We start from the raw sequence: 27,866 nt of genomic DNA, 5'->3' as shown, positions 1-27,866 counted from the left end.
TACATATCAGACTGAAGTGGTATTTGGGGTATAGTGAGTTAAATAAGTTATTTAATTGACCTTTTCATGTAAGTACTAGAAAACGTGAAGATACTACTCTGTTGGACAGACATACTCTGGGCTCCAACGCAGCAGGGGACGTTAGGTTGTGAAGTCTAAGTGCCTTGGCATCTCTCTCTCTCTTTGGAAAAGAAGTCAAATGTGGGAGAAGAAACACTGAAATATCGGAGGAAAATGTCTAAGAACTGAGGAAAGACACAAGGCCTCCCTCCCAGTGGCAAGGGCTCCTGATGCTGAAGAATGCAGTCCCACTAAAGATGTCTAGAAAGGGGAGGATGCCGGCTTTCGTTATCACCAATTACCAAATCTGGAAGAGTCTAGTCAACGTGGCAACGTGCAAACCAATAAATTTTTTTTACGTGCAAATGGAATGACTGTCTATTTGCCAACATCCAGCAATCACTTTTCAAAACAGCAGGTCTTTCCATTTCTAGCCTGCAGTGTTGGGGCACAAGTAAGAGGAATTAGTGCCTTCTATCCAGGAAGACCAGTATGACCCTGGACGGGCTGGGATGAGCAGCTGCCATCAGTGTGCCAAGAAGCCCTCACAGCTGAAAGGAGCAACATGGGGGCTTGAGGGTTGCTTACCGTCGGATGGCACTGGCAAACTCTGTGGCCAGGTCACTGTCACTGTTTGTCCTTACTTCAGCCAACGACAAAGCTGGGGAGGCAGCATCAGCACACTCCTGAGAAGAGCAAACACAGTCACTGTCAGATGAGAAGCAAAGCCCAGAGGCACTTCAACAGCCATCGCCACTGTGGGACACAAGACAGCAGTGCCATGCCTGTGGGACCCGTGGGCCAACTGGTGGAAAGCCAGGCAGCAAATCTTTTTGTCTCCTCTGTTCCCCGATTTCCTGTTACCATCATGTGCTGCCCTGAATGAGGAAAACCCCTGAGGGACACTTACTACACAGGTCTAAGTTAGTTTGCCACACGCCACTACTCCCTTGTCACTAGGGACCCTCCAAGGCAGCTATACTATCTACCATTGTCTTCATCCACCACGGAAGAAACCCAGGCACTGGGGTTACCCTGCCCAGTTACTAGCTAGAAGCTAGCAAATCCAGAACTCAAAGCCAGGCCCCATGTGAATCTCTTCAGAAGGCAAATACACATAAATGTCCTTGCTGGCACATACCAGCTCGCTTTCTCTAGATGGGGGAGCTCTGTTATGTTGCATGGAATCATAAAACTTAGGTGAGCAACAGAAAAACAAGCCCCCCTTCCCTCTCCTAGGAGCCCCATGCAGCAGCATCACACAGAGACTTTGTGTCTTGCCTTAACAGACAAGGGTTGTAAGATCAGAACTCTTGAAGTGACAAGCAAGCATTAGCCATGTCTAAACAAGAAAGCGATTTTTCTCTACAGATATGCTAATCAGTGGGTATCCTGCAAAATGAGGTGGCTGGTGCTAGGGGCTAGGGACCAGGGATAAACACTGATGATGTTGTGTTCCAGGCCTGAGAATAGGAAGCTTATTCTGTGTAACAGAAGACAGACTGTGAAGAGAGATATCACAATGGCCCTAAAGTCCTGATGGCAGGAGACACATCTGCTCCTTAGCCTACTCTAAAAGACTGTGGCCCTCTTCCAGGGGGTGCCTGAGTGTAGCCTGGCCAACGCATTCCCTCTCCTGTGCCATTCACCTGGGTTGTACCTCTCCAAATAACACCCTCAGAGGCCCAAGACTGTCTGGGAAATCAGTCCAATTCTAGAAGCTCCTTTACTTTTAATGCATCCATGGTTGATGTTAGCATTTCATAAGACTCCCTGCCTCACCCACAGGGCCTTTTGATATATGACAATGTCTGTTTCATATAGACAAGAATAGCAGAAAGCCTAACGCAATGTGGATAGGAACTAGGAACCAGCTACATGAGCTGGAGAGAACCTTCAAAGATAGGCGGGATCACCTACTCCAGGACAGAACTGATGCTGTAGGCTCATCTGTGACCTGCCACCTGGATACATACAGTCCATGGACTAGGAATGGTTTGTTCATTTTGAAAGAAAAAAAAGTTCAAAGAAGACTATTTTGCCACAAGCAATTGATAGGACACTCAAATTGCAATGCCTATCAAAGACTCATCAACAGACAGGGCTCCCTGTCTCATCCAAGTTGCCTGAGGCTTTTGCAGTTTGGGTATGCAGGAAACACTTGTTTCCCTTGGGCGGCTGAAGCTGGTTTGATGGACAAACTCCCAAGAATTTTCTTTCTACCCTGCTCCCAAAAGCTTGGCTGTTTTCTCTGTACTGGTTCCTTCATCTCTAGCAAATAACACCAATGAATAGCCTAGACTCTAAAGTGGAAGACTTTACTGAAATAATACACAGAGCTAATATCTGAGAGTCAGAATAACCATCTGACTCTACTGAATTACACATTGAGGGCACTGAGTACCTCACTTACTTCACTTCTTTCAGAGTTGCTTTTCAAAGCCGCCTGGCCTGGCCTGGCCGAGAAATGTCTGTGTATTGAAGCCACTGCAGAGCACGGTACTCTTAGTCAAAATAAATCCCAAGAACTGTGAGGAAATGTTCATTCATGGGCCTTCGGCAAGAACCCACTAAGTCCATTTTACCACACCCGAAGAACATACATAGACTGGCGCTCTGTTGAAGGTTCTGTCCCTAACTGACCAGCAAACTTAAAAGGCCATGCGAAGCTTCTGAAGGTGAATGTAACAGAAAATGTCTGCTTAAACCTGGATACGATTACGATTACAGGAAGCGCCACCACACGGCCTCCGCCTGAGTGTTACTGCACTTGGCATAGCAGCTTCCAGATCCTGAGCCATGCCAATCCCATTCCAGCCCTTCCCTGATTGCCCACTGTCCTTGGGTAAACACTGCAAACTGAGCCTTTGGGCCAACACATTGATACCCTTCCATCTCAGGCCTCGCCTTGCTGGAGGCCTTGTTGATCTCCACTCAATCCACTTCAAAAGACTAGCTCCCACCCCTACTGGGGCCCTCTCCTCTTAAACCTCTAATCTGGGGGACCTGACCATGACCTCACAGGGTACTGGCAGTTGAAACCTGCATTTGGACACCCTCTGACTGTACTGTGAACACGGTTGTCCATGGGCTCCAGCAGACACTCCTGGACAACAGCAATTCCCCCTTGGTCTGGCTGCCGTGGCATCTAGTCATAGCATGCAAGAGAATAGGTGTGTGGGGTGCATGAGGGCCTCATGCGAGTGTCGTGGGCTCATCTGCAGAGCGAGGTAGGGACGCTGACGCTGCCAGCTGTTTGTGCGGTGTGCTTCAGATTTCATAGCTACTTAGGAAGCAGCACTGGCACAATACCAGTGCCTGCCCTTCTGCCCGCCCTCCCTCCCTCCCTTCCCTCCCTCCCTCCTAAGTACCCCACTTCGCTGGAGACACCCTGCAGTAACTACAACTGCACTGTGAGAAACTGTTTCCACAGCCAGCCAGTCAGCATATGCCTGCAAGTCCTGCATCTGAGCACACAGGTGTCAGGGGAAGTTTGATATTAGGAAATATTGAATGGATGTGTTGAACAGGCAGTTCCCTGAGTGAGGGACGGAGAGAATCCATTAGGGTCTGAACCATTTAGGTTTCTTTCTTTCCAGTGCAGCTGTCGAAGGGAAATACAAAGAAATACAAAATGACAGGATGATCTCGGATTCTCGCAAAGACCCCTGGGGTGCGGGAGAGGGGCTGATGTGAATACGAGAGTCTGTGAATGTTTTTACTTGAAGCCCGGTCTCTGTTCATATATAGGTTAATCCAAGCCTTCCCTCACACCTACCCTTCCTGCTTCCTAAGGCACTGGGAGCTAGGTGGTGGAGAAGGCAGCCAGGTGTAATTTAAGCCCTGTGCCATTGTTGATGGTAGCAGCGCCTCTCACCTCTGGAATCTTATGTTCCTCATGTAAATGCAGACTGGCATTCCTTGCTCAGACATTTAAGGGAGATAAGCACAGATAACAACATGGAAGTGCCAGCACCTCAACCCAGCGATGGCTGTCGTGGGGCACAGCTAGAAGCCGGGTGGGACCCCATTGCACAGGCCACTTCTCTGATGAGACAGTGATGTGCAAAAATGCCCAAACTTTGATAAAATGTGAGATGTTGCTTTTTAATGGGGATTTCGTTTCTTTACAAATACCTCATAACCTCTGGTGCCTGTGTAAACAGGGAAACTGAGGCAACAGCATGAGAGATGGACCAAGGTAAAGGCAGAAGATAATGCACACGCTGAGGGTACTCATGCCATCTTGGTAAAGGCAGAAGGTAATGCCTGCACTCAGGGTACCCGCACGCCATCCTGGCCCTACCTTGCCAGGCTTCTCTTTGCCGCTGCTGCTCGTGGAGCTCAGAGACCGCATCCTCTGCTCCTTCTGCTCCTCCACCTCAGACTTGAGGTGCTCGATGTGCACTAGATAGGCTTGCTCCTGGGCTTCCCTTGTGCTCAGCTTCAGCTCCAGGGCCTTCTTCTCTTTCTCCAGCAGGTAGAGCTGTGCCTTCAGCTCAGCCATCTCTTCCTGTGGGACAAGGCACATAAAGCCATGAGAAGCTTTCCCGGTACTCCCACAGGGCTGCCATGGTTGCACAGTCCAGATATCACTCCCAAAGCTAGGGACAAACCGTCTCCCCATGTCTGTCTGAAGGGCTGATAGGTAGACAAGGCAGCTGCTTTGTCATCCTGTAGGCTAGAATTTTCATATGGGTAGAAATCACAAGCAAGCAGACTTTGCTTTGGTGTAAGGGAAAATCTTTTAAGATGCTAGAGGACCCCAAATGGACACAGTTGCTTTGGAGAGAGTCAGTTCCCTGGCATGGAAGGCTAGGGTTGTGGGGGAAATATCCATGCAAAGAGATCTGCCTGGGCTCCTTCCCACTCCCCTTTCACTCCCGTGACACCATATTTCATGTCACTCTTGTCACCCTGCAGCTGAGCCAGGAGGGTCAAAGAATGCTAATTAGAATTGTATCTGCTTCAGAGGGGCCAAATGAAATTAGCAGGAGCGGTCCCCCACTGGAAATTACCCATCAGATAAGGTCCTTTTGTTTTCTCTGTGCTGGGAATTGAACCTAAGGGCATGTGCATGCTGAGCCGACCCACAGAGAGGTAAATTCTGAAAATCTAAAATGTTTAACTGGTCGTTTTCTTTGAAGTAAGACGTGAATTCAAAATAGGAAAGTACTAGCCTGGACCAGGATCCAGAAAACTGGCGCCCACCAGTCTTCCCTGGGCACATAGCATTGTTTAAAGAGTCCACAGAAAGTAAAACATTTCATCTTCTGAAAGTAAGGTAGAGTTGAAGGGTACCCATCAAGGCTTGTCCTCCTTAGGGGCAGACATTAGTCACTGTGCTCAGTGACCTCTCAGAACAGGCCAAACCCGCTTTACTATAATGATCAGACACAGGAAGGCACAGGAAGCCTTCTCATCCAAAGGCCATGGCAACAGTGTATGCTGAGTTCATGTGACGGTCACTCTCAGAACACACACACACATACACACACACACACACACACACAGCAAGCTTCCTGGAAGGAAAGGAGAATGTCTGTGGAGTGCCAGAAGTACGGGCATCAGTCTGCAGTTGAGACTCACAAGGCAGCTTGAGGCAACAGTTTGCTCTGATTTCCTGGTATCTGTGGTATTAGGTCCATGAAAGAGCTGGCCGTGGCCTCTGTGAGGCAGACAGCCATGATGATACCACCTATGTCAGCAAGGACTCTTGAAGTACTGCCTGAATAAAACACTAGGAAATGGCTTTTCTAGGACTGTGGGAAGGCAACTTGTCATCTCTTGGGCTATGGGTGAGGAAAGAAATAAGCTCTTTTGAAAAATCAAAATTCAAGCTTGTATATGGATGATGCAAGAATCCTCATGCCAAAACATATTAAAATGAATACGTGAACTCTGCAATCCACAGGTCACAAGGGATCAGGACAGCCAGAGTTCTGTGCTGTGAGACCCCACAGAGACCACAGAGACATGTTCTCCAAGGAAGACATGTACATTCCACCCCCAGAAGAGATGGAGATGAGCCACTCGAAGGGACTCATGGTTAGCATATGCTTTTTGTGTATGTTTTCTGAGACAAGATTTCTCTGTGTAACAGTCCTGGCAGTTCTAGAACTCTCGTTTGTAGACCAGGCTGGCCTTGAACTCATAGAGATCCTTCTGTCTCTCCTGAGTGCTGGGATTAAATAAGAGGGAATTCTAAAAGAACCAAATAGATCATCCAGAGAGGAGTGGGGTTTACTCAAAACCATTTTTATGTTGAAACAAAATGGTGAATTCCAACATAGTCCACTGACTAGGGAATGTGTGGGTCAGCGCACACCGCTGGACACATTAGAGAAAAGGAGATGGGGCTGGTTGTCAGTTTTCTGAGTACTCAGAAGGAAAACCAAGCCTGAACACGGACAACCACTGCTCTGGGTCCTGAGGTCCACGGTATGGTTTCTCCCAACTGCTCACTACTTTTACACCTTCAAAAAAACGTCCCAGGTGAGTGCGGTTTAATTCAAGTGGCAAAGGCAATATTAGAGCATTCACACACACACACATGCACACACACATACATGCACACACGTCTTTCATGGCCAAATTAACAGTAAATCTGTCACACCACATATTGACTGGACTATAAAAAGGAAATGCTTAGTCTATGGATAAAAGAAAACATGATGTTCGGAGTGAAAAATAGAAGAACAAGTTAATAGCTCATGTCACATGGTACAAGAGTCTGCGAAAGAAGCTCCTGACTGGGACACAGTCGCTATGCTAATGTACTCAGGGCCAGGCTCACAGGCTGTCCTACAAACTCAGCTGGAGAAATGTGAGCACTCTGAGCCGAGTGGCTGGATGAAGAAGAGCAGGATGGGTTAGTACCAAGAAGGGATGCCTGGATTCCCACATCTCTTCCTTCTGCCCCGCATCTTCCCTGATTTAAACACCAGCATCTTAGAGACGTGATGACCACGGCCTGGCAGCCCAATCCAGAGGTGAGGACCTGCACCAGCTGCTCCAATCAGCTCCCCCCACTGCTGTGGCTCAGTTGAGAGGCAGGGTGTCCTGAGCCGAAGGGATGGCAGTGTAACTAACTTCCAACGAAGGGCAATGGATTCTTTCTCTATAAATAGTAACAAGTAGCTCAGCCCATGGGTGAAGAGCCCAAGACCTTGGTGGAACACTGGCCAGAAACGTTCTACCAACTCTCCTTGGAGAGCACCAGTACTAAACAGACTTAGAGCTCCTAAAGGCCCAGGGTGACAGGAAACCAGAGCTTTTTGCCAGAGTCTAAGATGGCTTGGACATGGTCACCTCCTGTTCCAGCTCCCACCAGCATGGGTAACCCAATAAGGACTTCTACCACTCTTGAGATCAGGGATCATCATGTACTGATAAAGGCTGAAGGTGTAGGTTAACTTGAGAAGGTTAACCTAGACCTCTAACTCCTCTAGGGTTCAACTGCCTTTCCAATAGAGTCCAACCCACAGGACTTCTACATAAACGAAAGCCACCATTCTCCGCAGAGACTGGCTATCTATCATCCAGACAGAGGCAATTACTAACTGAACTCTGCTGCCATGTTCTCAGGTCCCTGTGAGGTAGCCCTCTAGGTGGACCCACAAATAACACCTGCGGCACACCTTCATGGCCATCAGCTCCTGCATCAGCACAGCATTCTCCAGGTCCAGCCTCTGGCTGTCGCCCCTGGGCTTGACATCATAGCTGAGCGGGTCGATGTGGATGCTCTCCAGCTCCAGCATGGTCAGCTTGACGGCAGCTCTGTCGTTCTTGAGCTGCTGGATATAATCCTTCAGCCTCTGCTCGTCTTCTTTAGTGAACTCCGTGTCACAGCTGCTGGCTGTAGAGCTGGTGGTGCTGAGGGACAGAGAGAAAGCCCACATTTTAGAGTCATCACCACTAGGCCTCATCTCCTCTCCGCAACTTTATTTAGGAGGCAATCCATAAAAAGACCACACACATACAAACTAGATAGATGATAGATAGATAGATAGATAGATAGATAGATAGATATTGATAGATGGATACTGAAAGTACATTTTAGATCATGATGTAGACCCCGAAACTGAATCCTAAGATACTAATTCCCCAGAAGTAAAGACATGTATACAAAACTGTTTCCTATAACAATGTGATATAAGGTAAAGTTATCATATGACGGAATGCATCAAAAAGAGCAAATAATGTGAATGTTATAGATAATTGTGATGATAAGAGAGATAGCTTAAGTGAGGAAAGAGATAAACAATGGGGTGTGTGTGTGTGTGTGTGTGTGTGTGTGTATACATACACATGAGGACAGGGCTTAAAAACGGGAGCTATAGAACCTATGTCCATGACCTATAAATTGGGTGTACTCTTGGCATACAGAAACCCCAAGGAGTGACAGAATCCCTACAGGGTGGAAGTGGGAAGGAATGACCTGGAAGGAATGTGGTAGACTGGCAATGCTTGGTGCTTAGGATGCAATGAAAAACCAGTGTGGGGTGGGAGATATGGCTCAGAGGTTAAGAGCACTGGCTGCTCTTCCAGAGGTCCTGAGTTCAATTCCCAGCAACTACATGGTGGCTCACAGTCTTCTGTAAGGAGATCGGGTGCCCTCTTCTGGCCTGCAGGTAGACATATGGGCAGAAAGAACACTATATACATAATAAATAATAAATCTTAAAAAAAAAAGTAAAAGAAAAGCCAGTGTGTATAGCATGGTAGCATGTTGACAGTAGATGTCTCTGGACTGCCACAGCTCCATCTCGAGGACTCAGGCTGATTCTGAGGGCCATTGGCAGCCCATGCTGCATGATGACTTGGCAGATGATGCCAGACATAAGGCATGCCCACCTTAACATGGTTCTGTGGTGGCCCAGGCCGTTTCTGAGAAACGAAATCACCATGAAAGGGAGACTGAGACAGAGACAGCTGTAGCCTGCTGTGCCTACTGATGCAGGAGAAGGCCCACAGGTTTCTCTGCTTTTGCTATTCCTTCCTAGCGAGAGATCACTCCTGCAACTGGCTTGGGACTCATGACATAGGGCAAGCAGGGCCCGTGCAGCCCTCAACAAGACAATCTGATTTGGCGGCATTGCCTGCTGTTATAAACTAGATGCTCAAGTGAAGAGACAGTGAGGGCCTGGTTGACTCGTGTGGCTGTAAAGTAGTGCTAAGAGCCTTCTACAACGCCATCTCATTCCACAACTCCGTGCTTTCCTTCCTGTAAGCTTGCTCTGTGTGTGTGTTCTGAGAGTGACTGTCACATGAGCTCAGCATACACAGTTGCCATAGCCTTCAGATGAGAAGGCTTCCCATACGAAACCCCCTTCCATTCTGGCTATGTCTGATCATCATAGTAAAGTGGGTTCAGCCTGTTCTGAGAGGTCACTGAGCACAGTGACTAATGTCTGCCCCTAAGGAGAGCAAGCCTTGATGGGTACCCTTCAACTCTTCCCTTACTTTCAGAAGATGAAACTATTTACAAAGCAGCCAGTGCAGTTCTCAGCATATGATACGCCACTGAAAAGGCTAAGCCGGATGGAGAGTAGGCTCTGGCATGAGGAACATTTGTTGCTCTCGTAAAGAACCTGAGTTTGATCCCTAGCACCTACACGGTGCTTCAGAACCATCTGTAACTTTAGCGACAGGGGATCAGAACTAACATCTGTGGGCAGCAAGCATGCATGTGGTGCACATACATACATGCAGGCACAGCACTCAAACACCTAAGTCGAAAAAGCCAAAGCCAACTGTAGTAGCTCAGGTTTATAGTCTCAGCTACTGTGGAGACAGAGGCAGGAAGATTTCCAGAATCTAGGAGCTGAAAGCCAGTTTACACAAGATAGTAAGACTGTCTCAAGAAAAGATGATATAAGAGAAAACAAGGCTTCCAGAGTGAGTAGGGGAGAGGCTGGAGCTATACTGTCCACATGAGGTGGAGGCCACCCAGGAGGGTTAGGTGGTCTTAAGTCTGGGAAAAACTTCTAGGATGGGAAGCTACTGGGGGTGTCTCTACTTGGTTTATCCCTGGAGGGCTTCTCGCTGGCCCATTCTAAGAGACTGTGCGCCTTGGATAAGGTACAGTTGCTTCATGAACAAGATGAGCCTGGCTATCAGACTGAACACTCTCAGGTACTGTGTAGGGAGTTTACTACACCATCTAGTTGGGCTACAGTACTCAAGCACTTTTAAGACACTTGTCGAGCTGATGCTGCGAGGGTCGATTTTAGATGTTAGACAGTTATGTTGGTAGAGGAGTGTAGTCAACATTTATGTCCATTGAGAGCCTGGAAAGGAAAAAAATCAGTCTCTAGAGAGCCTTGGACAAAGGATTCAACAAAAGTTCTTCCTTTGGGGCTCTGAATATCCTGACACTCCAGCCTCTCTAATCAAATCCCTAAAGCTCACTGCATGTGTGTATGTCTGGACATATATACTATACTGCTGTATTTAAAAGGACACATGTAGCCACATCTATAGGTTTTATCTACATGCATCTCCTATTGGCTCTTTTCCTTTGCAGAAATCGCATACTGGAGTGCCATACTCGGGACCCGAGCATCTTACACACTGGAGTGCTGCACTCAAAGGGGACCTGAGCATCTTACACACTGGAGTGCTGTACTCACTCGGGACCTGAGCATCTTACACAGTGGAGTGCCACACTCACTGGGGACCCAAGCATCTTACACACTGTAGACTTCATGTTTCCTGACTGGGACATAGCATTAATGCTTTCTTTGTAAAGTTATGATAACAAACAAAGCGAAATGTAAGGTACTTAAATCAGCATATCGTAAGCACTCAATAAACATAGCTATTATTTATTTCAGAAATATCAGGGTGCTTACCAGCGGGTACCTTTCTAGGCCCTGAAAACCTTTATGGGACTCATGTTCTAGTAGCAGAGATAAGCAAATGGCATTATATAGGACAGCTGACATGACATACACCGTGACAAAAAGTGAAATGCGAGACTTGGGAAATCCAAAGCTGGGTTTATTATCTGAAATAGCAAACGGGAAGGCCTGTGTGATAATGTTACAACCCGCTAGACCTAAAGGAGGCAAGAAGAAGAGTGCGTGGATATTTGGAGGGAGGCTGATCAGGACTGAGCAAGGAGAAAACACAGAACTCCCAAACAGCAAGCTTGGCCAGCAAGGAGTTATGGCCAGTGCAGAGACAACCAGCTGCCAGCAACAGGAGGATGGACCAGGGTGTCTGCAGCCGGGTGTCACAATACGAAGGTTTATAAGGACAGTCCCTATCTTCTCTAGGGTTAGAATGGATGTTAGGTGCTTGTGAGAAGAGACCCTGGTCAGATATGCATGTTCAGGTCTCTCTGGTCTGTCTCTATGCTGAGGAAAGATGAAGTGGGCAAGGGAAAGGCAGCGAGGTCCCTGGAGGGGCCACTCCAACAATCGTGGAGGAGATGGTAGAAACTTGGAGTAAATGAGAGCAGAAAGAGTGGGGGAAAGATAAGAATAAGGGCTCACCATGTGCTGTGCTTTAGAAAGGATGAGAAGGAAGTAACACCACCTCCCAGCGCTACCCCTAACAACCCCTGACAATCCCTAAGAACCCCTGACAACCATGCATGCTGCTGAAAGAATCAGGGCAGGGCCAGGCAGACCTGCAACATAGGGTATGGTAGAGCAAGTCCTGCAGAATACGCCACTCGCCTGTCTGCAAACAGTTCAGTGGTAGACATGCCACATGTATTGACCCCTTCAGGCAGGGCTCACCACCTTGCACTCAGCAGTGGCAAAGGGACAGGAGGTGACTGTTCCCCAGGTGAAGAGCAACAGAATCCAAGTCAGTTCGGGAGGCAGCATTGTTCACTAGGCATTCCACAGGGTGGAGTGTGGAGATTGCTCCCTGGATCCTGGGTTTATACACAATGAGGCAAGAGAAACAACAGAGCCTTTCTCTGCCAGACAGCTGGGAGGCAGCCTCAGCGTCAGCAATGAAATCTCTCCCCACAATACCACCTTAACTCAGGTGTGTACGAGCCAGTCCTTTCAGTAAAAAGTTATTTATCAAATCAAATATGGAGAACCACCAACATCCATGTGCCAGCCACCCACTTGGGCATCTTATCTCCAGACTGCTAGTTTTGGAACAAAGACATTGATAGCTAAAACAACCTTGCTAACTTTTATTTTCAAATAGAAACTGCAAAATTCAAAGAGTTCCAAGGTAGGGCTCTCTGGCTTTTCTGTCTAAAGGGAAGTATGGAAGAATTTCTATCCTGGGGGGCTAGATTGCCCCACCAGCTCTCACAGTCACTGAGGTAGTGACTTCAGTCTCACTAGGCTTGTTTTAGGGTGGCACTCCCTTCGCCCAACACCCACAGTGCCAAGACATCTGGGAGTGGCTAAGGGATGACAACACTCTGGTCCTTAAGACAGACTCCATGCTGTTCTGCCACCAGAACGGCAACAAATGGAAAATCAGCAGACAACTAACTGGCTGGCCTCACATTTTCCTAGGGGTGGGGCTGCTGTGTACTGAGCTGCTCAGGTGGATGTTCACGATTGCTGGCAGGTCTCTGGAGCCAGTCACACCTGCACAGCCTTCTTTTGGCACACCCCAGCCTCACGGCCCAGAGGGAATCGCCTAACTTATCTGGCTGCACTCGACAGGAACACTGGTGGCTCCTACCTCCCAGAGTGCGGGAAGGACCAGCTGGTGGTACCTACCCAGTGCGCATTCTGGGTGAGGAACAAGGACAAGAGACACTCTGCTGGCAGCTGCGTGAAGATACCCACCACTAGCCTCAGTGTCCCCTAGAGGTCAGACACCTGCCACCATGCAGAAAAGCTGCAGTGGAGGAGGAAACGACAAGAAGTTGGTTCTCCATGGCCTCAGAGATCTGGAAGAACATTAGTGGGCAGAGAGTATCCGGTTTCATTGTCACCTGAGGCTTACGGTTGGTCACTGGCCAAAAAGGACAGTTTTGGTTTCTACTGTCTTTGCTATACATGAAGAATAAACAAGTACAGAATATCCCAGTCCACACATCCTACCCTATTGGAAGCTAGGAGCTTGACCTGCTCTTCCTCAAAGAAAGCTGAATTTCAAGGCAAGCACCACAGCCCACGCCAGGATAGCCCAGCTCTCTTTCCTCCCTTCTAGGACACCAGCAGGGAGCAGATCAGGCGAAGGTAATTACAACTCTGCTTCATGCCCTTAATGTTCCACAGCCCAATTTGATTATGATAATGGTAAAGAAGGAGAAGCCACTGGCCCTTCCTCTGGCCTCCCGGGGGCTGCTGTGGGCCGCTGGGCGAGGGCTAAGTCATCCATTACCTCTCCCCGCCTGGAATGCAGGATGAGCTCAGCTGTCAAGGGGAATAAATCACTTTCTAGAGGCTGGAGGTGCTCTGAGAGCAGGATGGAAGGCAAATCTGCAGATGAAGAGCCTGGGCATGCTCAGCACACTTGCCTGTGTTTAGCTCTAGTTTTCTGAGGAGCCAGACAAGAGCCACGGGCTTCTTTCGGTGATCCTCTGCTCTGATACAGCACCAATCAAGATACCTTAGTCTGCAGCAGCTAATTGCCAGAACATTCTACCACAAATTCACTGTTCAAGCTGCTGGCTGGAGGGGTGCATGACTGCCAGGCTCAAAAACAAAAACAAAGCTGGGTGGTCGTGGCACACGCCTTTAATCCCAGCACTTGGGAGGCAGAGGCAGGGGGATCTCTGAGTTCGGGGCCAGACTGGTCTATAGGAGCTAGTTCCGGGACAGGCTCCAAAGCTACAGGGAAACCCTGTCTCAAAACACACACACACACACACACACACACACACACACACACACACAATCAAACATATTTGATCTGCCTACCCATAAACCCTTGCCTCTACCTGGTCCGCTGTCCATCACCACCATTCAAATTAGCTCTAGACACCAAATGCCATTTTTTCTGTTCCTCTGCACCAGGTGCCATCTCTGACTCCGAAATGACCCATCCTGGTCACCAAAAGAACCAGATGGCCCCGCCCCCAGATGGGCTTTTCTTATGGCACTAATGAACCAGTTAGCCACGGATATAAATGCAGGCTGTCTGCCGATTTTCTGCCATCTAGAAAAGGCTGCTGCAACAAGAGGAAAATGTCAGCCATCACAGAGCCACAAAGGTGGGACGCAGAGCCTCGGGTGTGGCTCCTCACCTGCAGGACTTGTCACCAGGAAGTATGGCAGCCCTGTGCCTTCAGCTGGCATTTATCTTATGCTAGCCTTTCAATCAGAACCCCACTTAAGCTGTTTTACATATTTCTATCCTTTGCAGCCCTAAATCATAATTTATCAAGCACCAGTGATATTATGGAATTCTATTCCAAAGTATTACCCGGTGTCCCGGTGGGGATTCTAGCATGGGAAACTACGAGATTGTGTACTGTGCATTTTGTAATGTTAGGATGTCAACTGTTGTCTTTTAAAATGGGTGAATGGCTCCAACTGGTTCCTAAAGTTAGGGCTTAAGAAGAAGGAGAAAAGTACAGGAAGCACTTCCTGTTGCTACTCTAGTCACATGACTGGTGAAGGAAAGAGACTAGGACTGGATCAGTGTGTCTCAGCTGGGTGCTGGTGCTCACTAACACTAGCAAGCATCAATCTCCCACACTTAGAACACTCTCCCTATTCCTGGGCAGAAGAGCCTCTCTTTTTCTGAAAGATGGCACTATAACAACCAGTCCTGTGTTCCTTGAAACATGCTGCTGAGGGTCGCAGAGACCTGTCCTAACTGGATTCCAGGCCATTACCTTTACATCAGACAGTGTGCCACTGGTCTAATCCATTCTTCCCCATGAAACTTTATCTTAACTGGGACCCTTCTGGTCCTCTACTGCCTTCCACTGCAATTTGGGCATCATGCCCCAGATAGCATGCTGGCCAGCCAGCATCCTAGGTACCCAAAGCAGGAAGCAGCTTTACAGCAAGGCTGAATCACCCTTCACTGATTGCACATGACTGTGCGCATTTTACACAGAAACGAAAGAGCCTCCATTCCAATTTCTAGGAGGGCGCACTTGCTATGGCTTTTCTGTGCTTTCGTGGATTTGTGCCCATGAGTATACATCCACAGAATGAGCAGAAAACACAGTGCTTGGCACAAAAGCTAGGCTGCTTGCTAATGCCTAGCTCTACTCACTGGCAATCGAGTCTGTTTGCCTCTCTATGTGATATGCGTTGCTATAGATGCAATCAGCATTGCCCGGCTTTCAATCAAGACAACCGGGCTTTCCAATGGATCTGTAGCTGTAATTTTCAAACGTGAGATTTTTTTTTTCTTTCATGCTGGGGTCCCACCAAGGGCATCAGCTGAGAGGTGATATCATACAGATCCTTTTTGCTGGGTAACTAGCCCTCTGCTGCTCCCTCCTAAAGCCATTAACCCTCTTGTCCTCGGGAGCTGTCAGACACCTCGGGGGACCTGACCTGAGCATTCCTTTCCTGAGCCCTTGGGTAGCACTGATGGACACACTGACTGCTCATCTTGCCAGGTGGTCACAGTGAGAGAGAAGGGGGTGTCCTGGGCCACACAAAACCCTGGCTCAGAAAGCTCCATTTTCCTAGGACAGTGCTTGAGGCAGAATTCCAACACCTATAAATAAAACTACTGAGACTATTGTAAGCTGATGGCTAGGAGCTTTGTTCCAAACCTACATTTATCATAAGATAATCCAACTGTTTCTGTTTTATGGTTACGGAGAGCCACACGAATGCCCTGTGTGTTCTTCTGTACAGGTTCTGAACTGCTGTCGCAAGGGCAGGAGGGGAAGTGACATTTTAGCGGAATCAGAGTTAAAAACCTGTGTTCGATGGAAGATTCATTTGAAACTAAAGTTTGTTAAAGAACCCCTCTGTCCTCCTCACATGCACCTGTGGGGATGAGCATGTCTGCACATGTGTGGGCATCTTCCTTGACCTGTCCCTATCTCCTGAGCACTAGGATCCTAGGCAGGCATCACACTTGCTCAGCATCTGTATGGCTGATGGGACATGAACTCTGACGTGAACCTGGGTCCTCATGCTTATGTAGGGTTTTAGCTACTGAGCCTGTTCATGGCCCTACATGGCCAGTCTTTAGTGAGCTCATTCTTGAAAGCTGAGTCTGTGTCTGAATTTCTCTGAACCTATAGAATTACAGGACCAACAATTCAATTTCTCAAGAAAATGGTCTAACAATCAAGCTTACCTATACTTTAAACATCTCCTGTAACAAGTATTCAAGATCAGTTCTCCCCCAGTAGAAGGCTAGAGAATTGTCCTCACTTTCAACCTACTCCAGAGCTATATGCAGGACAGATGTATGCAGACAATTAAACAAGACATTTCCTGTTAACCCAACTCTTAACATTCATTAATTCAACAGAAGACTCTCACTGACAAGCTGAACACTGGATATCTACTCAAACATGGAACTTATAGATTATAAGTACCTGTGAATATCATGGAAAGGGGCAAAGACTTCTTCTTTAAACAGAAGAATATGGTTTGAAAGGAAAAAATTATAATCTATGTGCTGCCAAATAAGACAATTGCTGCTTCAGTGCAGAAGAAATAAGCCCCTTGTGTTTGTAGGCAGCTGACCAAGTGTGGGATTGAGACTGTATTTTCTCCGGGGACATGGGGTTCAGTCTATGGATATAGATAAATTGAAGCAAATGTCTGGTTCCCTACAGGGGGAGAGAGATATATCAAGTTGCTTTTGGACATCAAGAGAACATCGGTCCTTTTGCTTTGGCATTGGACATCCCACTGATCTGTATGAAGCGCTTGCCACTTGCATGTAAGCAGACTGTCTTATAATGAATGAGATCTAATGTTGCGGAGTAGGAGGAATACCGTGTTTGCTGCTGAAGTTCTAGATTTCCCTCTTAGCAGGCAAGTCACTTATACATCTCTAAGTCAAAGTGTTCTCACCTGTGAAAATGGGGTAAATCACCCTTGGCTTTCCAGATCTGAAAGTCCAATAAGAATCTAACAACCGCATTCCAGTCTGAGAACTGGCACGTAAGGGGAAGGAGTACATTACAGCCGCTAGAGTTTGGTGACAAGAAATGATAAACAAGCTACCAGGGGCTTCATTCTGGTGTCCTGCCCCACCCAGGAAGATCAGCTGCACCAGTGACATTGCTTAGAGCCCCTACTGCTCTCTTTGCTGCCTTCTTCATCGCTGCTAAGAGCCTACTTATTCGGAGACGGTAGATCTGACCTCAGGTTCACGATCAAGTGCCTGCCTAGGAGGTGCGGTAAATACATCTGCGCTTGAGGAATGAGATGCGAGGCCAGTCTCTTGCCATGGAAGAGCTTTTCAAGGACAGGGCTGCAAGGAAAGAGAGTGGGATCTGAAACGAGACCCAGGTTGACTGGGTCTGAGCAGTGGGCCGTGGCCCCTCCAGGTAATTCCTGGAAACAGAGAATACTAAAGAAATAGGATAGAACAGGACAGAGAGACGAGCACCAGGCGAGAGTAGGCTCATTTGCCCTCTCTATCATTCACAACATGCCCATGCACATTCGACATTCTACAGCCCTGTCTCCCTGGACCGTTCTTTCCACATGGGCATAATAACCTTCCAGCCCTCCTCACAGCTCTGCCTCCTAGGATAGAACAGACTGTGAGCATGAAGCAACCCTGCCTTATCCAAGCCGCACAGTTCCCCTAGTGTGGACCCATGAGAAGCCTATCCCAGGCAGAGGAGTCCCAGGGAAGAGCACCTAGTAGTACCTGGTATGGCTGTTGGAGGACAGGCTCTCCCAGGGCTGGACGCTGCAGCCGGCCACAGCGAAGGCTCCCCCGCAGCTGCCATCCAGTTTCATCAGCAGGGCTTTGGCGGCATTCTCCGCGGTCTTCCGGCAGTCGTGAGCCCGCTTGAGCATCTGTGTGATATTCTCATCCCCTGACTGATCTCCTACAGCACAGAGAAGCCAATGGGTTAATGGATGCAGGAAGGAGTCAGGAAGGCCCAGGTTATGCTCCTGTAATTGGCTCTCAGTTACTGAGGATGGGATGTGGAGAGAAGGCTGAGGGGGCCTGCAGGCTGGGCTAGTGTGGGAACTGAGAGGGGTGGGAAGGTGTTTTTCTGAGTGGGTGCCATAGTCCTCATGGACAGTGGTATTGTGGGAATTCATTCAGCCAATAGCCTCTTGGATACCTGTCCTCAAGGGCGTGGTCTGAGGTACTATAAGCACAGACAGGAAGCCTGCTGGCACCTTGCTCCTTCTTGGCTGGTGGTCGGAATTCAGTTCACAGCTACCATTGCCCACAGAGGCCCACAGCTCTCTACCCTTATTGTGAGTTTTTTCCCTAAATAAATATATACTTGCTTTCTTTTATTCTGGGCCCTTGTGGACCTCCTTAATTATGCTACACAGTATGATCTTCATCATCAGTATCGAGTTAACTTCCCACATTTCTAGGCTGCTGCATCTCTTCCTGCTCAGGCACATGTCTCCTGTGCAGGGGGGCTTTAGGAGTGAGGGCAGGGGGAACTGGGACACAATGCCACATTGTCACCTACCAACAACACTGTCAGACTCACATGCAGGGCAACAGGGACACACAAGTAGTTAGAGCTGAAATTAGAGCATTTTCTGTATCAGTACTATTCCTCTTGGCCTGGTCAAGGGGGCTGACTCCAGGAGCTGAGTGACAGGGTTAGGTCAGGACACAGGAGTACAGGAAGCATAAAGCCAAGATAATGAAGTTGGTTCCTGCTCAAGATAGTCACGTTCTCGATGTGGCTTATAAAACTGGGATGGAAAAGATAGAACTATGGGGATATTAAAAAAGCTCAGTGGGGTTTCGAAGATGATCTTATCAGTCAAGTACCTGCCACGCAAGCATGAGGACATGACTTTAAATAATCAGTGACCTTGTAAAAGCTGGGTGTAGTGGCGCACATCTGTAATTCCAGCACCAGAGGGGAGCTGGGGAGGAAAGAGGCAGATTCCTGGTGGTTGATGGACAGTCAGACTATGCCCCCCCCCCCAAATATGAGGTGGTGATATGTGCCTTTAAGTCTAAAACTAGGGAGGCAGAAGCAGAGAAAAGCCAATCTCTTTGTGAGTTCAAGGCTAGCCTGGTCTACATAGCAAGTTCCATGCCATCCAAGGGCTATATAGTGAGATCCTGTCTGAAAAATTAATTAATCGGGAGAACATGTTAGGTGGTGACACTCAACTCTGACCTCGACATTCTGGTTTCCACATGCACACATACACACACACAAATGCATGCATGCCCATCCATGCAAGTGCATGTACCCACTCATAGGAACATGTACATATACTTTCCACAAACACACACAAAAAAGTTCAAAGGCAGATCACTTGCCTGTTTGGTAAAAGATACTGTGGTTTGACTCTTAGAACTTGGAAGGGAGGGAGGGAGGGAGGGAGGGAGGGAGGGAGGGAGGGAGGGAGAGGTGGATGAATGGAAATGAAAAAGAAACAAAAACAGTGGCTCTTAAGGATTGGGAGAGAAGAGTAAGAAAGGAATGAGAAGGCACAGCTAAGAGTCTTCACAAGATGGCAACTTCAAGCACAGACTACTAGGTATGATGCTATGGTGGTGGGTCCTCGTCATTGTCCACTTGCCACACCCAAGGAGTTTCCAACAGGGAGTAAATTCTAATAGAGACCAGGAACTTTGACTTCAACAACAATGATGTCTGGTGCATGTCATTTATAATGGAGAAGGCTAAGCATATGCATGCATGGGACATCTATGCACTTCCTCTCAACTTTCCTGGGAACTGAAATTTACTTGCCGGTCGTCTGAATAAGAATGGCACCCATAGGTGCATGCATTTAAATGGGAGTGGCATTACTTGAAAGCATTAAAAAGATTAAAAAGCTTGACCTTGTTGCTACTGTGTGTGTGTGTTGGGGGGGCGGGCTTTGAGGCTTCAAAGATCCAAGCCAGGCCCAGTGTCCCCAGTCTCTCTCTCCTTCTCTCCTTCCTTCCCTCCCCCTACACCCCTGTCTCTGTTGGATCAGGATGTATCTCTCAGCCACTGCTCCAGTGCCACCACGCTCCCCACCATGATGACAATGACTAAAGCTCTGAAACTGTAAAGACAGCCCCAAATCAAATGCTATCTTTCCTCAGAGTTGCCTTGGTTATGGGATCTCTTCACAGCAACAGAACAGTGACTGAGACATTACTCTAAAGAATAAAGGCTTCAAAACAATACAAAAACTGTGGCTGCCAGACAAACCGCTGGCTTGCTATCCATCCAACACAGATCTGGATGGTGAACATCAGAAACATAAATGTGGTTGGGTGAAGTGGAGGAGGCTGGACTCCATTTGGCTCCTTCACCCTTCGTGCCCACTGCTGAGCCCCAGAGACACCCCTTCGCTTTCCCGAGGCTCAGTTTGAGAACCACGGAGCTAAAGCTTCTGGAGTGAACATAATGAGTGCCTGTGCGATCAATAACAAACAAAGACAACCACAGTAATTGACACTGTGAGTAAAATGTCACCAGCTAGCTCTTGCTTATGCAGCACGATGGGCAGAGGGACGGCCCAACTGCCACTGTCAGCAACTATGAAAATTAGGCACTGCTTAGCACGATGGAGAATGATGCGGATAATAGGGAGAACACACTTCAGTATGGTGTGGTTCCTGTACTGAGAATAGATCCCACACGCTGATTTTCAGCCGTTTTCGCCACGTTTCTTTTTTCCACTCGGAATTTTACATACACCTCACCAGCTGAACTGTTCTCTGTACTCTGTTCTAAAGTAGACATGGTGTCATCGTCTAAATGCATACAGGAGTTACCTGGGATAAGGGAGGCATGAACACTTCATTATCATTGCAAATGGCTTAAATGTTGATTTGTTTAAGCCCTTTCAACTCCTACCAAGTAACCAAACTGTGTAGGCCTAATAAAGATGCTTTTTGCTCATGGAATAGGTTAAGACATCTTGTGATACAAACTAGAACATGGTTGATTTTTTTCTCTACCTTAATTGATGGTTTTCTTAATACATATTAAAAAAAAAAACTTGACAGCAAGCCAAGATCATTTTAGGATCTGTTTCATATGAGGAGTAAAATTTTATGGTTCAGTTAAAAGACCCTGAAAAAAAATGAGGTTTCTAATGGAAATGTTGGCAGAGTTTCTGCTTCTGGGCTGGGCCAGGCAGTGGGGATGGGACCAGAGGGTGGAGCGGAGGAATGAAGGGTGGCCACCAATCCCAAGGATGAATGCTTTCTTGTTAGAAAGCCTGGGTATAAGAAAGGACAGTACTGCTCAGCTTCTTCTCATCTTCAGGTTTGATGCTGATTCCCGCAGGCATCAAAACCAAGGGAGGAAAATCCCAACTGTCCTTATAAATGTGGCAATAGAGAGGGGGTTCACTCAGAAGGAGTCTGGGGAGTAGCCTCTGTGGTAGTGTGTCCTGGAGAGAGAAGGCCAACAGGAAGCGCACGGCCATTAACAGCTATTCATCTATTTCCCTCCCCCCTCTTCTAGATTTACAGCTCAGAGCAACTTCCTGACAGCTTGGGGGCCATACATGGAGACACCTGGCCTGCCCTTATAGCCTGCCTTGGAAGATTTGGGGAACACTGGCTCATTTGAGTTTATTGTCTTATCATTAGGTCTCCCAGAAGACCACTCCTACAAAGCATAGGTGAGCTTGTGCCCAGGGCACACTAAGGGTACGGCAAGCTTCCTTCCTCTCCAGCATTGTACTGTATGCTCCCCTCACACCAGGGCAGGCCCTGCGCTGTCACTGGCTGAGCTTTAGTGACATCGTGAAGAAGCCTACATGCCCATTCTCCTTACAGCATGTGCGGGTCCTTTTAACAGCACTGTGATCCCCACTCCCTCCGCTCCTACCGTCAGCCCAGGAGAATCCATTTCCTAAGAGAGCTTGTTTGTTTTAACTTGTCTGTGATCCTGTTTCCACTCCAGTTCTTGCTTCATTCAACGTAAACAGTTTACCCACTCAGTCATGAGGGAAAATGGAAAACACACTTGACAAGCAGATTTCGTGTTCCTGGGAGACAATGCCAGCAGCCATGCTGACAAGATGGGAAGTAGCATAGAGGGAACTCGGAGGACACTTACCGGGGGAGGAGCCCACGCCAGCTGCCCGGAATTGCCCCAGGATGAGGCTCTGCTCGCTCTCAGCCAGTGCCAGTAGGAGTTCATAGGCTTCTATGCACTGTTCACTGCAATAGAAGCACAGCATGGCATCAGCCCTGGCAAGGAATGGTGACCATCTCCATCACTGCGCCATTGCAGCCGGGTGCCTGCCTCAGCCTCCCCACCCACAAAGTGAGGACTATTCCACATAGAAGTGCTCCCTGGATATACTAGTCGCTTGCTGTTATGTCAATCCCTTTAAGAAAAAATAAAAATAAAAACAGAAAAAAAACCCTATGTTTTAGAAAAATTATAAAAAGCAATAAAAGGCAGGGTCAAACCGGTTGTCCTTTAGATGACCACTCGAAAGAAACACATGACACACCTATGGTACTTGGTCTCCACAGTAGCCTCTCTTGAGCCTGCATCCCAAAATGCATATTCTCCTTCTGGCCCCTGGACTCTAGCAGGGTTGGTCTCTGTAACTTATGGAAATGATGGTATGCTGTACCCAGCCCTAGACTCTCAAAACACTATGACTTCCATCTTGATCAAATTGTCCCACTTCCCTTTCTCCCTCGGGTATTTTTCTCTGACGGACAGTGGGGGCCCTATATTGGGTCTCCCAATGGAGGGCGTCAGCCGGAGTGGAACTAAGACTTGTAGCCTGCAGCCAGCGGGTAACTGAGGCTTGTGAACAGACCGAGTAGGCTCGAAAGGAGGTCCTAGCACCCCAGCCAAACTTTCAGAAATCGTAGCCCTCGTGGTCACGTGACCTTCAGCACTGGCCAGGAGGCCAAAGGCTTGGCACAGCTCGCCACGTCACTCACAGATGCCTGACCCTAATAACTGTCAAGCCACCCTCAGTAGTTATTGAAACTCCCCTTACAGAGATGATCATTTTTACCTAGATGTGTACTGAACAGTAGACAATGGCTATATGATGTGGGATTCCCCTTTGTATGCTATGAATATGTTTTACTGCCATTGGTTAATAAAGAAGCTGCTTTCAGCCAATAGCTTAACAGAGTAAAGCCAGGCAGAAAATCCAACAGAGATGGAGAGAGTCGGCAGTGTCAGGGAGACACCACGTAGTTGCCAGAGGAGAAAGATGCTAGCTGGTAGCCGGAACCTTGCCAGCATGCCACGAGCCTAATGGTAAAATATAAAACAATAGAAATGGGTTAATTTAAGTTGTGAGTGCTAGCTAGAAATATGCTTAAGTGATTGGCCAAGCTGTGTTTTAATTAATACAGTTTATGTGTGGTTATTTCAGGTCTAGGTGGCTGGGAAATAAATGAGCAGCCTCAGACAACAATTATATGTAGCTATTTTAAGTTAAATCAAAGGGAAAGATCCCAACAACCTTTCAGTGGCTATATTTTACATGTGCGGTCATCATGTGGTTGCCAGTTACCACGGTACTGAGCACAAACAGAAAATGGCTATCAACCCAAAAAGTACAGATACAGACTTCTACAAAAGCGTCATGAAATGCTGTTAGGTTGCATATAGAGTCTGAGCTTAGATGTTCAAGAGAAGGAAAAGTCATCCTGCTCCATGCCCATCATCCACTGTGTATACGTGAACAGCCTCTTTGCTAGGCATGACAGGGCACAATCATTAGTCTGAGGCAGAGATATTGTCACACACACACACAAACACACACACACACAGTGGTCCCTTTCCACTGTGCTGCAATACACACAGACCTATGTCTAGACAGGAGGCAGACAGACCTGACATTCATGTGGTCAAGACAAGAGTCTGGTCATAACAAGGCTTCTTGATGAGTTTCTCCAAGCTGAACAAGGGAAATATTGCTTTATCTCCATTCAGCTGGGGCACCATCTGTTTAATTTGTTACTATTTGCGGGTCCAAGCCTCTACTTATAGCTTTAAAAAGTTGTCTTGTACTTTTATGCTCACGTTTGCTACAGATGTGTATAAGACCAAGTAGCTGCAAGAATAGTAAGATGGCTTGGCATATGAAAGCACTTTGGCCAAGCCTGGTGTCCCGGGTTCAAAACCTGGAACCTACATGGTGGAAAGAGAGGACAGATTCACATGCTCTCTTCTGGCTTTTATACATGCACTGGGCATGTATGTTACTCATGCATGCATGCACACAGTAAATCAAGAAATAAATTAATAAACAAATACATGTTTAAAGAATAAACCAAAGACCACCCAGGATGTCTTCCACGCTCTGGCTTCCCTACCTGTACTGCAAGGCCAGCCTCAGTGCTGTGGCGTTGGATTCGTATTTTCCCACCAACATGCTCATCCTCTCAGCATTGCTTTTGCATTCCTCCAGGGTTATGGTGAGGAGATCATTTTGGGATTTGAGGTGCTCAATGCGGCTACAATGAAAAAGACATTGGTTTCACGCAGCAGGCTTGTGATGGGACATGTTCCTTGTTCCACTGGCAAGGAGGCCAGACAGTCATGTGAAGAAGACATGGCAGGGGAGGGTCAGCAGATACAGTGCTTGCCATGCGAGCATGAGGGCCTGTGTAGACCCCGCACAGGCATGGCAGTGTGCGTCAGGAAGTCTAGTGATGGCGGGATGAGGGGAGCAGAGTCAAGCAGCTTCCCAGAGACTGCTGGTTTGCCAACCTAGCCAACTGGTGAACTTGGGGTTTGCTGAGAGGCCCCCATCTCAGAAAGTCAGGTGAAGAATAAAGGAAGACACCGAACATCCTCTGGCTTCTACACACATGCACAGGTGAGTACACACATGAACGCATACACATAACACAGACAAACACACACAGAGGCATATATGTGGATATAAAACACACGGGTGATGTGGGAGGCTGGAGACACAGCTCAGTCAAGTGAAACGCTTGTGGTGAAAGCATGAAGAGCTGAGTTCACGCCCCAGCACCCACTTAAAAGCCAGGCAAAGTGGCGTGGTCTGTAACCCCAGCCCTGGGGAGGTGAAGACAGGGGGCTCTATGGAGTTTGCTCACCAGACAGCCTAACCGAATTGGCAAGCTCGCTCCAGATTCACGTAAGAGACGCTGCCTCATGAAGAGAAGGTGGAAGAGTGATTGAGAAAGATGCTTGGGTGTTTATCTCTTCCTCCACAGACACACATGTTCATGAACTCATATACACAACACACACAGTACACACACGCAAAGGTGACATGGCATTGCTGGGCATTTTCGCAAGTATTAACTAACACAAAACAAAACACACGCCTTTCCACTCTTCTTCGTTTGGCCTCTTTCAGTGGTCCCCACTCTCTTGTTTACAATTTAGAAAGTGTCGTGGTCCCTGCTAATTAGAAGCCGTTTACTCCAATGCTGACCTCTGTGTGACTGAGAGGAAACCATCCCTGCCTGAAATGCCTCCCTTGCTCAGGTCAGAACACCCTGCTGGTATCTGAATGTAAGGCTGTGAGGGTTGGTGTTTCCTTGGGGCTGAGGCTTGGGGATCCCATCTTCTGCCAGCACTTCGCTTAGGGGTGGTTCTAGCCAAATCTGTGACTCCAAGAGGCATTTCTGTTTCTATGGTGTCCCATCTTTTCTAGCACACACCTCCCTGAGTGCCAGTCCCACACATTAGTTGCCTCCTGGCATTTTCATTTGGGGGGAGGGTCACACTGCCTCCGGTTTAACACTGAAAAGGTTGCTTATTTTTCTTCGACCTTCTCTCCTTCACCTTCCCCATATTGGAAGTCACCACAGCTATTCATCTACTATCACGAGCTAGTACGAAAGCATCCCTGAGCCTCTTCCTTCCAATCAGACCTGATGTGGGGCTGAGGCTTCTCATATTCTGAACCCGTTGTGTTCTGTGCCTCCTGGCCCATCCTAGCCATCTCTCTCTGTTCCTACTCTTGCCGTCCTTTACCTCTAAGCTCCAGAAGGCAGAACACATTGTGATCTTCCTGTTAAAAAGAATGCTTTCCAACTGTATTTAGGCTAAAGAGTAAAATCTGCTATGGAATCTGAATCTGCATATGTGCCAGGCGCTGTCTGGTGCCCCCTTGTTTCCTGCAAACCCCTGGTCTATGTCAATCCTACTCTTTGTAGGGTTCCTCCTTTACATCCCCTTTGTCCAGCCAGGAGGTTATGACTCTTCCAGCCTGGCATCGTTGCTCTTTTGTCCTTAAAACCTCAAGACACCTTTAAAGACGCCTTACCAGACCACATGTCAAGGACCAACCTCAGGTAAGGGACATAGCTCAGTGGTAAAATGGTTGGAAAACTTGTACAAGATCCTGGCTTTAAACTCCAGCACCCAAAGTGACAAGAGTAACAAAGAAATAACTCTTGATTCTTTCGGGGTCCTGGAGATGTCTTTTCGGAAGGGGGGTTCTTCTGCTCTGTTGCATCTATATTTCCTAACAGAATATAAGCCTCATGACATTAGGGGCCTTCTCTGTTTTGATTTGCTTTTCATGTCACAAATACTCTAGTACATAGGAGGTGCTTAACACGGATGTGTGGCATGTGTAAGCACAGGTTTGAGTAAGTATGTTCCCCTACTCCAAGGAAATCTGAATCAAAAGCTAGCATTTTTTTTTTAAAAAAATAGTATTAAGCCTTTAATGTTGAGACAATCAAATAACAGTCATTAGGACAGTATTTCTAGGAAGCTCCAGGTTCCAGGACAACAGGGCGAGGGCAAAGGGCAGGGTCTGGAATGCTGTCTTTGTTAAGTAACTGCTCTGAATTTCATCGCTTCACTTTCAACTTCAAAGCCTTCATTTTCTTCATTTGAAAGAGACTAGCCTTATCCCCACAAGTTGAACATTAAGAGGTTTTCTGTGAGCACCCATTGTGCTGCTGAACACCTAACCTGAGCTTCAAGGACTAAATAGTACCAATTCTTTGTTCTCTCCTGGGAGTGTATCACTGAGAAGAAAGGTGCCTCCCCCAAGTTCAGCAACAAAGCAGACCTTTGAAATCCCAGAGAAGAGATCTTCAGCCAAGGCTGAAGGCTTGTGAAGGCTGAAGGCTTGTGGGCACAGGGTCCCCTGAAGGCTTGTGGGCATCGCCCCGAAGGCATATGGCTTCGTTCAGTCACAAAGGGCAAATCTCCTTCAGGTCTAAGCATTTCCAGGCCAGTGGAGGAAAGTGCTTCTGCCTTGTTTCTAGATGACCATCAGGATTGCCATTGTAAAGGACTTTGGATTTAATATGGACATCTTTTAATTTCAAGATATAAAATTGATGGGGCTAAAGAGATGTTCAGCAGTTAAGAGCACATACTGATCTAACAGAGGATCCAAGTTTGACTGACTCCCAGCACCTGTAACTTGCTCCACAGGAAGATCTGATGCCTCTGACCTCCACGGGTCCCTTGTCTTCACGTGCTCATATGCACACAGACACAAACACGTGTACGTTAAATCAATAAAATAATCTTTAAAATGACCTACATCACCACATTTCCTTTGTTCTCCAAAACTAAAACAGCTTCATATCAGGGAGGAATAACAAGCTAGTTTGAGTTATTCTATTCTGCCACACACAAGAGGAATGGAATTCAGCAATGGTAGATGGGAATTAATGTCCACATTCCCTTTTGATTAGCTCATGCTCCTTCCGAGCTCTTCCTGTGCTCACTAAAGACTGCTAAGTCAAGGCAGCCACATCACTCTTGGAGACTGTTCAACAGGCCTTTCGTCTATCATAGCATAGAGTCTGAGCCAGGGAGGTTC

The 27,866-nt window shown here is 47.6% G+C and overlaps 1 protein-coding gene across 4 annotated transcripts in view; it reads right to left on the bottom strand.

Moving 5' to 3' along the window:
* Mcc (MCC regulator of WNT signaling pathway) overlaps positions 1-27,866 on the bottom strand; it is a 369,600-nt gene that overhangs the window by 12,007 nt on the left and 329,727 nt on the right. For all 4 annotated transcript variants that reach the window (XM_041660361.1, XM_041660358.1, XM_041660359.1 and 1 more), the window contains 6 exons: positions 24,409-24,549; positions 22,169-22,272; positions 17,809-17,992; positions 7,701-7,935; positions 4,367-4,573; positions 649-746 (listed from right to left, as the gene is read on the bottom strand). In XM_041660361.1, the coding sequence (XP_041516295.1) occupies positions 649-746; positions 4,367-4,573; positions 7,701-7,935; positions 17,809-17,992; positions 22,169-22,272; positions 24,409-24,549 (969 nt within the window). The remainder of the gene's footprint in view (positions 1-648; positions 747-4,366; positions 4,574-7,700; positions 7,936-17,808; positions 17,993-22,168; positions 22,273-24,408; positions 24,550-27,866) is intronic.

This window comes from Microtus oregoni, unplaced genomic scaffold, assembly GCF_018167655.1.
Source record: "Microtus oregoni isolate MIOR12 unplaced genomic scaffold, Mior012 000011F_ref0000422, whole genome shotgun sequence".
Classification (NCBI taxonomy): domain Eukaryota; kingdom Metazoa; phylum Chordata; class Mammalia; order Rodentia; family Cricetidae; genus Microtus; species Microtus oregoni.
This window is presented reverse-complemented; position numbering and strand designations above follow the sequence as displayed.